This window comes from Haliaeetus albicilla, chromosome 12, assembly GCF_947461875.1.
Source record: "Haliaeetus albicilla chromosome 12, bHalAlb1.1, whole genome shotgun sequence".
In the NCBI taxonomy this organism is placed as follows: Eukaryota; Metazoa; Chordata; class Aves; order Accipitriformes; family Accipitridae; genus Haliaeetus; species Haliaeetus albicilla.
The window spans coordinates 13,411,130-13,422,070 of NC_091494.1; the positions used below are offsets into that span (position 1 = coordinate 13,411,130).

General features: G+C 41.8%; 1 protein-coding gene across 1 annotated transcript; it reads left to right on the top strand.

Annotated features, from left to right (window-relative positions):
* The first annotated feature begins 823 nt into the window (after positions 1-823).
* MNS1 (meiosis specific nuclear structural 1) lies at positions 824-10,633 on the top strand. Its single transcript, XM_069798159.1, has 9 exons — positions 824-1,077; positions 1,376-1,503; positions 3,371-3,473; positions 4,328-4,557; positions 5,306-5,522; positions 5,602-5,709; positions 7,236-7,493; positions 8,316-8,441; positions 10,135-10,633. The coding sequence occupies exons 1-9, from the start codon at positions 883-885 to the stop codon at positions 10,231-10,233; spliced, it is 1,464 nt and encodes a 487-aa protein (XP_069654260.1). The 5' UTR covers positions 824-882; the 3' UTR covers positions 10,234-10,633.
* The last annotated feature ends 308 nt before the right edge of the window (positions 10,634-10,941 follow it).

The window sequence follows — 10,941 nt, forward strand, 5'->3', positions numbered from 1 at the left end:
GTGAGAAAAGTGGTACAAGTGGGTGGGCAGAATTTGTGAAATTGGATGCCAGAATGTTGATTTCCTTCCTTGGAGCAAAGCTAGTCCACAGAGACTCTCTGGAGCGAGCAGCTATGCTCTGTGTAAGATCTGCCTCGGGAAAAATCTAAGGGCCGGGTTTTCCTTTATGCCTAGCAGGTGTAAATAAGGTGTACTATATAACAAGCAACCTTACCAGAATCATGTAGAATTATGTACTTTGGTGATGTTCATGGTACGGTTTTTGATTTCTCGCCTGTGACTGTGTCCCCATACTTCTTCGGGATCCATCATGATAGTTACGAAGGAGAGAAATTCTCAATTAAATGCTGCCACCTAGGTTTTGTGGTTACAGGTGAGTGAAGTGCATTAACCTTAACTGAAGAACTGCTCTTGAATTGTGTTTTTTCTTTTTAACGTATTTTGGTAATTCTGTTTCTTCCAACTCCCCGTGCTCAACTTTTAGGGGTTCCTACCTCTCCAGGGCAAGGGGGGGGAATGAACATGCGCGCCAGCCACCCCGCACGGGCTGCCCCTCCGGCCGCTCTCCTCTGGAAAACTGCCTTTACCCACTTCCCTCACGTACGCGAACGTAGGAAAATGTCGGGAGACCGAAACCCCCACGTTTTGGGGGCAGCGCTGGGCGCCCTACGAGGAGGCCTCGAACCCCCGCCCGCCCCGCCTGAGGCGGCTCCCCGTCACGTGCTAGGGCCGGGGGGGTGGGGTGTGTGGGTGCCCTCTCGGCCAATCAGCGCGGCGGGTTTCCTCCGGAAGTTAAAACAGCTCCCCGCCCTTCCGCCCGGCTGCCCCGCTGGTTGCCATGACGGCGCGGCGCGGCGCTCCGCGGCCGGGCGGGCGAGCGAGATGGCGGCCGGGCGGGCCGGCCGCGGCGGGCCCGCGGCACCGCCTCCCTCTTGTCGTCCGCAGGCGTCCCTGCAGCGGGGCGCGGGGCTGGCGGCGGCCGCGGCGGAGGCGGAGGAGCGTGGCGGGCGGCGGCGAGCTGCCAGGCTGCGGGCCGCGCTGGAGGGCGAGCGGCGGCTGGAGGAGGCCGCGCTGCGGGTAAGAGGGGCCGGCCCGGAGCCCCGCCAGCCTCTGCGTGTGGGGTGTGGGGGGTGTGTGTGGGGGGTGTGTGTGGTGTGGGGTGTGTGTGCGCGAATGCAGACCCGCGTGTCCGTCCGGGTGAGGGCCGAGGAGAGGCGGTCCCGCTGTTGGGAGAGCTCCACCCGGCTCTCCCTTAGAAAGCTTTTCACCTTCAGAAACTACGTACTGACTACACAGCCTCGCAATTTGTCTGCCTCCAAATGCGCCTGCAGGTGCGGGGAGGAGAGTTGTTATGGAAATTGTTTGTTCTGATTAGGCAGAAGAGAGCAGAAAACAGAGAGCGCTGCAGCTGGAGCAAGAAGAAAGGCTGGCAGCTGAGCTGGCGAGGCTGAACCGCGAGAAACTTAAAGATGAAAAGATGAGGCAACAAGTAAGAGAGAACAGGTAACGCTTCAAAACTCTCACTACATCACTGAATTAGCTGTTACTGTAAATCAGTCCCAACTCTGAACAGCCTATGTATGGAAGTAGTCAGTCAGCTGTGTAGCTCCTGCTCATTTTTTCTTGATCACATTTTGGACTAAACGGTAGGTGCAGTAAGATTGTAGCACGAGATGTTTTCAGTCGACGGAGAGGAAGTTTTAGTATGCTAAAATCGGGTACACAATTTATTTTTTAGAATAGGCTTGTACAGCAGAGAAGATTGTAACTGGAAAGAACACAGGAAAAGGTATATTTTGAGAAGTGCTTAGGAGAAGGCTGTGATCAGAGGGGTTGCTCCAGGTATCAGTGAACACTATCAGAAAAGTGTGTTGGAGGTGAATGCGAGACAAACGAGGGGAAGGGAGGAGGTGTACGTCTGAACAGTGTGAGGTCATCCAAGTTATGTGGAGACAAGACAGACTTTGTGAAAATTGTAGCAGAAGCGGAAAGGAATCTGACCTGGAAGGAAAAGTTATTTTAATATCAAGGTATGTGTTGTGGTTTAAGCCCCGCTGGTAAAAAGGCACCATGCACCCACTCGCTTGCTCCCCCCTCCCCCCCTTTCTCGGCCAGCCATGGTGGGATGAGGAGAAAATATAAAGGCAGGCTCGTGGGTCGAGTTAAGGACTGGGAGGGATCACTCCCCACTTTTGGTCACAGGCAAAAGACAGGCTCAGCTTGGGGAAGAAAACAAAATCAATTTAATTTACTACAAGTCAGATCAAAAACAAGGATATTGGGAAGTAAAACCAAACCTTAGAACACCTTCCCCCCACCTCTCCTTCCTTCCCAGCTCAACTCCACTCCCGGTTCTCTCCAACTCCTCCCTGCCAGCGGCGCAGGGGGATGGGGAACGGGGGTTGGGGTCAGCTCCCCACACCTTGTCTCTGCCGCTCCTTCCTCCTCAGGGGGAGGACTCCTTGCTCGTCACCTGCTCCGATGTGGGGTCCCTCCCACGGGAGACAGTCCTCCACGAACTTCTCCAATGTGACTCCTTTCTGTGGGCTGCAGTTCCTCACAAACTTCCCTGGCGTGGGTCCTTTCCGCGGGTCGATCTTCAGCCACACACTGCTCCAGCGCGGGCTTTCCCATGGAGTCACAGCCATCTTGGGGGGCCTCCGCTCCCCCGCTCCCCTCCATGGGCTGGGGGGGACAGCCTGCCCTCTCACCACGGGCTGCAGGGGCACCAACCTCCTCAGGAGCATCCCCTCCTCCCCCTCCTTCTTCACTGACCTCAGTATCTGCAGAGGGTTCCTCTCACATCCCAATCCCCCTGCTCACTACCGGTTCCCCTCCTGAAATCTGTTTTCCCAGAGGTGCTACCACCATCACTGATGGGCTCGGCCTGGGCCAGCAGTGGGTCCGACTTGGAGCTGGGGAAGCTTCTAGCAGCTTCTCACAGGAGCTGCCCCTGCGGCCCCTCCCCTGCTACCAAAAAAACCAACTGTGCCACACAAACCTGTAACGGTATGGTAAAAAGTTAATTTTAAGCAAACTTTGTCAATAAGAGGAAAAACTCTGATCCACAAAATTTTCGTTTTGAATATATGCTTATATATATATGTACACTTACACATATCTATAAGCATACGTGTTTATATAAGTACACATGTATTTATATACTTAGATGTAAAGTATGCAAAACTATTGATCGTATATGTACAAATGTAGATTTTAAAACAGGTTTTGTTTTCTGCTTTTTTTATTAGAGCATTATTTTTAATCTAAAATTGAGTTTTTCCCTGAAAAATACATATTTTTCAATTGTGCTTAAATAGTGATCGAAATTTTCTCTTTAGGATAAATTTCTTTTTTTTTCCTCCCCCAGTCTTGAACTTCGAGAGTTAGAAAAAAAGCTAAAATCCGCTTATATGAATAAAGAGCGAGCTGCACAGATTGCTGAAAAAGAAGCTATACAGTATGAGAAAATGGTAATTAGCTTCACAGTGCATCCCCGCACCTGAGTGCTGTAATTCCTTGTATGGACTGTGCTGAAGTTTTTTCCTTTGAAGATGACCTTTTTATCTAAAATAGTGTTAGGTTTAAGCATTCAGTGTTTATTGAAAATATGTTTTGTGTTATGAAGGACTAATTAGCTGGTAATAACCAGCTATAAGAAAAAGGTTTACTTTGCCATTGCAATCAAAATAGTAGTAAATTAAGCTGTATGAATGGATATAGTTTTTATTTTACTGCTTTTGTTGTACTTTTCCAAGTTAAAACTATGATACGCTTTGTACAGTAACTGCTTATGGGAGTGAGTCCTTGCCTCAGAAGCAGATTGTTGAAAATGTTACTATTATTAAAAATATATCTGAATAACTTCAGAAAGAACTGTCAACTTCTATTTACGTATAGAATAATACTGGTGATCAGGCAGGTGATTCCAATTATGTTAATGTTTTATACAAAATTCAGTTTATGCAAACTGCTGTAAAGACAACACATTTATTGAAGATGTTCTACATAGTTAAATCACACTCCAGTCATTAGGCCAACGTGAGCTCATTTCACTCATGCCAAACGCTCTACTTTGTCTTCATTCAACATATAGCTTCCTTTAAGTATTGTTAGTTCTCCTCCGGTTGTTTAGCTATTGAGGGTTCTCTTCCAAGGGTTCTACTTACTGAATTAAGGTATTAAGCATGTTAAGGCACTACAGTTATAGATTGAGGTGGAAAACATTCCTTTTTTATAATGCAGTAAATTATACTGTGTATTTTTTCATTACAAGTTGTTTTAGCAGAGTAAAAAGGAATATTGTATTGCTTTTTTTCCCCTATAGAAATGTGAGGGTGAAATAGCCCAAAAGATGAAGGAAGAGTATGAAAGGGTAATAAAAGCAGAAAGTTCTGCAGAACTGAGGCGAAACAAGGAGAAAATAATGTACCAGCAAGAACTGGAGAAACAGCTTGAAGAACAAGAGAGGAGGAAGCAGGATGCTTATGAAGAATTTCTAAAAGAGAAACTCATGATTGATGAAATTGTAAGAAAGATCTATGAGGAAGATGAAATGTTAGTTACTTTGAATTTGTATTATTTATTAATTTAAAACAAAGCAACTCTCATAATTCTGTGCAGAAAACTAATTTGTATACCTTTATTTCATAGGCTAAGGCCCGTTTTAGTTTTCCTTGGTCACATTTTAGTAACAAGAGACTGACTTGTGTGGATTTTGCTGTTTAAATGTCAGAATGTTCTTGTTATTCCAGTCAATCTCATGTCCTGGTTCCCCAAATACGAAATCCAGTTTATTTCAAGGAGTGCTTCCATTGGGCCCATCATGCTGGAAATGACTGCGTATATCACAGATTTCTGCCTTGCCTCATGTCCCTGCCTCTTCATAAGATGTGTTGTGTGCCTGTCTTATGGACAGGGATAGGAAAGGAGGTTTCTGAGGGCAGGGTGGTAGTGGGGGAAGAGTTTAGTATAAATAAATTAAAAGTTTAGAAGATTCTGGTGCCACTGGGCTTCCTTCTCTTCTTTCTGTTTTGATGGAGTATGTATAAAATGGAGTAGTAGTGAATAGCTATGTCTATAGCCTGTCCTGAAGAAAGGTGTTAGATATGAGATTCCCTTTTTGGGGGAATTCATTAATGAAGTATTTTTAATTTAGGTACCTAGTTTCCAGCTGAATGGGTAAGGAAAGTCATGTCAATCTTAGTCTCTGGAATATACTGTTAATGATGAGCATATGGTCTGTTTAATGTTACTCTGCAGTATGTTACATAATTATTTAAACATTTTTTTCCATCTTCTATAGGGAAAAACAACTGAAGTTAGATAAAATGAGAGCAACTCAGACATATATTGAAGAATTTAAAAAAGAACAAGCTATCTGGAGGAGAAGGAAACAGGAAGAGATGGAAGAAGAACATAAGAAAATTATGGAGTTTGCCAACATTCAGCGACAAAGGGAAGAAGATCGGATGGCTAAAGTTCGAGACGCTGAGGAGAAAAAACAAAGACTTCAAAGCATGGTATCAAAAATTGAAATTGTAGAAAAAAACTATTGTACATTCTTATCTTTTATTTAGAAATCTTCCCTTCTTGTAATAGATTGCCCAGAATCTGGAAAGAGAACAACAGAAGCGTGAAGAACTGGAACAAAGCCGCCAAGAGCTGTATCTGGAAGAACAAGCAGAGACAGAAAGAAAAAAGGAGATGGTAAGTGCTGGCAGGTAGATAAACTAGTACCTGTGCATTGGGGGCTGGGGGGGAACATTTTATGTTCCCTGGACTTCTCCTGCAGATACATATATGGATATTTTCGTAATTGTCAGATACCAGGTTTTTTTATATGTCGTATGTACGTTATGTGTACCTATGCATAAACTGTTAAAGGAAAACGCAAGTGGAGAGAAATATTGCAAGTTTGCCATAATTCCTGCAGAACATTTAGGTTAGCTGAGCTGGTCTGGATGAAACTTTTTTATAAAATAAAAATAGTAGTGTATATGCAGGAAAACATATAATTTATGGAGCACTTGTAGCTATGGGTAGACTAATCTAATTTAAACAGACCAGATATGAAAATCTAAAGAGAAAATGAAACCATTTTGAATTGCTGATCTAGAAAAGTAAGTAATGAAGTGAATGCAGGGTACAGTATTTTACATAGTCTTTCTCTGTCCCTTCACTTCTTCTGATGTCTTTGTGATGGAGCAGTGCTCCTTCAGTCTTTGGACGTTGTCACTGGAGTTGTGATGCTTAAAGAATGTTTAGTGAGAGTATATCCCACGTGCAATTCCTTCTGCACCTGAGGATGCTCTTCAGAGACCACATAACTCCCATTTCCACAACTTTTCCTCTAACAATGCTGGCAGGGTTGTTCGTGGACCAGTATGTGTTGGATTGGATTTTTTCTATGCTTTGGATTTGCTAAGTCTGCAGCATTATTTGTGACTTTGGGATGTCTTTGAGGGATTCCTTGAGCCCGTTTTGGTCAGCGAGCTGTCTCAAAGCAAAAAGCTTAATTCTGACATGGTTTTACGTGTCTTAAATGAATTTGAATTGTTTTCAATTCTGTTCTGGCACAAAGTCTTGATTTCCAACACTATCTCCTAAGTGTTCTTAGTCAGACAAGTAGTTTGTATATTAGCTTAGGTTTTGGAGGGAAAATTCTGTCCTTTGAGTTTCCTTTGTCATTCCTAATGTATTTATGTTTTAATTTCAACCAGGAAGACAGCTGAAGGTTTTGAATACTCTTATGGTCCCCTTTATATGTTTATTTGTCTCATGAAGGAGAACACCAGTAACTTTTAAGTTCAGGTTTAAGCTAAGTAGGAATTAAGTGCTTGCTTTTTGCATGTCCCATTTGCTTTCTCCTGTAGGTCTGCCTACACTCTGTCTTATCTTGCTAATGGGTGACAAAATGTAACACAGGCTGAGACAGATAACTGTTATTTTTAGAGAGTTGTTCAGGATGACTGTCTTGTTGATCCACTTCATGCTAGTGGGAAAAAATAATCTTTCGTTTTGGACTTAAATTTTGAGCATCTTGAGACATTTGCCAAACCAGTTAATACTGGAGAGCACTGTCAGATATGGAGTGTTTGCTCCAGTTATTTATGCTAGAAGGTAACAGCTACAGTAAATTTATTCCAAGATAAATCAAGTAGATTGGCTGCTGATGATCAAAATTTTCCAAAGTATGTTCAGTAATACAGCATTTTATTAAATTTCCTTTATAGGCAGAAATTGAAAAAAGAATAAAGCAACGCCTAGACTTAAGGCAAACATATGAAGAGCAATTTGCTTTAAAGAAGGTAGTGCAACAAGTTATGCAAGAAGAGGAAGAAGCCTTCAGACAACAGATGTTGGCCAAGTTTGCAGAGGATGATCGCATTGAACAGATGAATGCTCAGAAACAAAGAATGAAACAGCTTGAACACAGAAGGGCTGTGGAAAAACTTATTGAAGACCGTCACAAACAGTTTATTGCAGATAAAGTAAGGAATTTCACATTTGCCTTTGGTTTGAGCCAAAGTGTTTCAATATGAGAATACTTCTGCTGCCGTAAGTGACAAGGCAATTGTTACTAGGGAAAGGTGACCAGGGGAATTGCAGAGAAATGTGCAGGAAGGAAGCGGGCCTTTGTTTTGGTCTGCTGACAAGAAAAAAGTCTTTTTAGAGCTAACTTTTTTGGTGGCTCAAGAGGTTAGTCAGCAACATCGTAGACCCCTGTATACCTGACAGGATCTGCAAATATCTCTTCAGGAACAACGGATCGGCAACACAACTGTTGTCCAGTTCAGCGTCCCTGATCAGTAACACTGATAGTGATGTGTGAGAAGGGGAAGTCCCAGCCTTGATTTTAGATTAAGTCTCTCAAGTTACCATCTGAGGAAGAAAAGGCATAAACTGAAAACAAGTCATGAAATCCTATACTGCAGTTTTATACTTTTATAGGGTATAAATCACATGTGTAATGTAAATTGCAGTTCCTAGTCATCAGCATGAGAATACATGCCTATTTCTCCTTTGCCTGGATTAGAACAGTAGGGCAGGAACATTCTAACTTGTCTGAGAACCAAGAAGGAACCAGAACTTAAATACCTTTAAAAGAGCTTTGAGTATGAGACCAAACACTTACATAGCAGACTAGCCCCATGTCTTGCCATTCAGTCTCCTGTTTTGTCCGAGTTTTTTTTTCTAGTTACCAAACATATGTTGTTTAAACTTGTGTTTCTCTTTATACTATGGCAGATATTGGTGGAAACAAGTGTTCACAGAGCTGGAAATGAACAGTTACAAAAACTTGTTTATTGTAGGAGCGTGAACTTGAAGAAAGACAGTTAGAGGAGAGAAGGCAAGAAAACATCTGTGCAATTGTTGAAGAAGAGAGACAGAAACTCTTGAAAGAACATGCGTCCAAATTATTGGGTTATCTTCCTCGAGTAAGTGAACTGTATTTTAAATGCTTTAAATGTTTGTCCTGTAAATCAGTTTTCTCTTGGATAGTTTAAGTGAAGTTGCAGAACTCTGTAAATTCCTGGAATCAGTGAGTGTCCTTATTGTGCCAGCTCTCCTGTGCTCACCTTTTCCTTTTTTCTTTCTGACTTGGGAAGCAATTTACAGAAAAATTCTTTCAGTGTGAGGGGCTTTGGGCTCTGCTGCAATATTGGTGCCTTGTACACACACAACTTGCTGAAAGCTTTTGCAACACTTTGCACATCCAGTTTTTGGAATATGGCATCCACGTTGTAAAGCAGGGCTTTTTTAGCTAGAAAGGGGTCCCCCATATCTTGAAGCCCATTTCCACCAGACTTCTCAGTTGGAGTTTTGGGAGCAATTTCTTACTGTATTGGCTGTCTTCTGAGTCTTCTATTACCATGGAAACAAGGCCTCCTCTCTGTGGCAGTGCAATAAACTGCAGTGCTTACAGAAGCATTTCAAAGCTTGCTCTGTTCATCCTTGTGTTTTTTAAAGTTAAAAAGATGGAAGGAATTACTGTAATACAAAGAAATTACGATTTATTTTGTATTACACTTCATAATTGGAAAGACAACCTGATGGTACACAAATGAACCGAGAGCTGCTTTAGGGATGTAAAAATGCATCTACAGTAGGGTGGGAATTATCCAACTGTTTGAAGAAATTCTTTTCTGTAATACTGGAAAACATTGTAAATATAGCAGAGTATAATTTTTATTCAAATATTAATATGCAGATTTGGTGCATGAATTTGTAAAATTTGGAGTTACTTTCTAATATAGATTCAGTTAAAGGATAACTCAAATTGGCAATATTTTGACAGTTTTCTGGTTTGAGTTTACTGTTGTTGGAAGTCTTGGCTATTTCAGAGTGTCCACAGCTCATCATACCTGTTCCATGGTATTGATGTTCTACTTTGTTCCTTTTCTCTGCTTCAACACTGTGTCTGAATCATGTGGTCATACATCATGTTGCTTCACTCAAAATGGTTAAATAGAAAAGGGCTATCTAATTCTAAAGTCTCCAATATAAATGCAATTTGTAATTGTTTTTTTTCCTAAATGCTGCAACGTATGTTCTGTGGGTCGTACACATTTTTAGCTCTAAAATTAATTTAGAATTAGTTAAGAGATTTAGATTTCTGGGTTCACCCTGCTTCCCTTCCACAAAACATAGTTTCTGATTAAGTTGCTCAGTATCAGTTGGTTTCCAAAATAATTTCTCTGTATGGGCTAATTTCAACACAACTGGAGGTGGAGATAGAGCCCCACCCCAGCCAGTGCCTCTTTTCAATGCAGTTGCTCAATTTTACTAAACCTGCACCTGTGCTGTGCTGACTATAATCACTTTTATTAGAAAGAGAATGCAGATGGATGTTGTCTTTTGTACAGTGCTCTTGTTGGAATCTTTACGGGGTTCTCATCATCATTTGCGTGAAGAAGAAAAGAGGCGGTTCTAGGTTAGCACCAAGTACACCAATTTGAAACTCATCTATTGAAGTTTTGTTATGGTTTTCAGGGCTGTTTGTTTTAAAGATAACACCGATACTGTGGATACAAGCTATTACATTCACTTCCATAGAAAATTTGAGAGATCCGTATTAATCTCTCTACTTTGTTCTGCCTTCTGACATGTGTTTCTTTCCCCTTATTGTAGGGAATACTCAAAGACGAAGATGACGTTAACATGCTTGGAGAGGAATTTAGATTGGCTTATCAGAAGAGAAGAGGTAATGCATTTTCAGAAAAGAGCTGAAATTTCCCCCATCTCATCTCCTGGTTTGCCACTAGGTGTCATCTGATTTCTAATGAAAATTTCCATTTGCTGTGAGCAGTGAGGAACTCCTTTTTCATATCATAAAAAGTCTCCATTTTAAGACTGGAGTTCTAAACTGCTAAGCAGTTAGTTTTATTTAAGTGTATGTTGTACTTGCATTTTTCCTCAATAAACTGTTACAGACTTCTCAATTATTCTCAGTTAGTGATGTAGCAATGTTAAAAATTTCTCTAGCAACTCTGCAGAAACCTAAGCTAGCGTAAATTCACATGTGTATTTCAGTATGGACTATAAGATTCTCTTAATGCACTATTTCTGGTTGTAATTTAAAGATGTACCTGCACTGGCATTACATTATTAAAATACTAATCTAAATGTAGTTTGTCTCATCTCAAAGGGGTAGGGCTGAGTTACTTGTTTTGCTGTTAGTTCATGTTACTTTGCTGGTAGGATCTAAGCAGGGACATTTTTCCATTTTGAGGTCAGAACCACCATTTATACCTTTCTTTCAGTGCATAAACTTACTATTTATGTGCCATGTTCCTATCCAATTACTCTGAGAGAGGAATCCATTGAAATAGCTGAGGTTTGACAGAGGTTCAGTCAAGCAGCACAGGCTTTTATTGCTCCCGTTCATTAACGTACACATGATATGCTCAGCTCATCTACACTCAAACTTTTATCTAG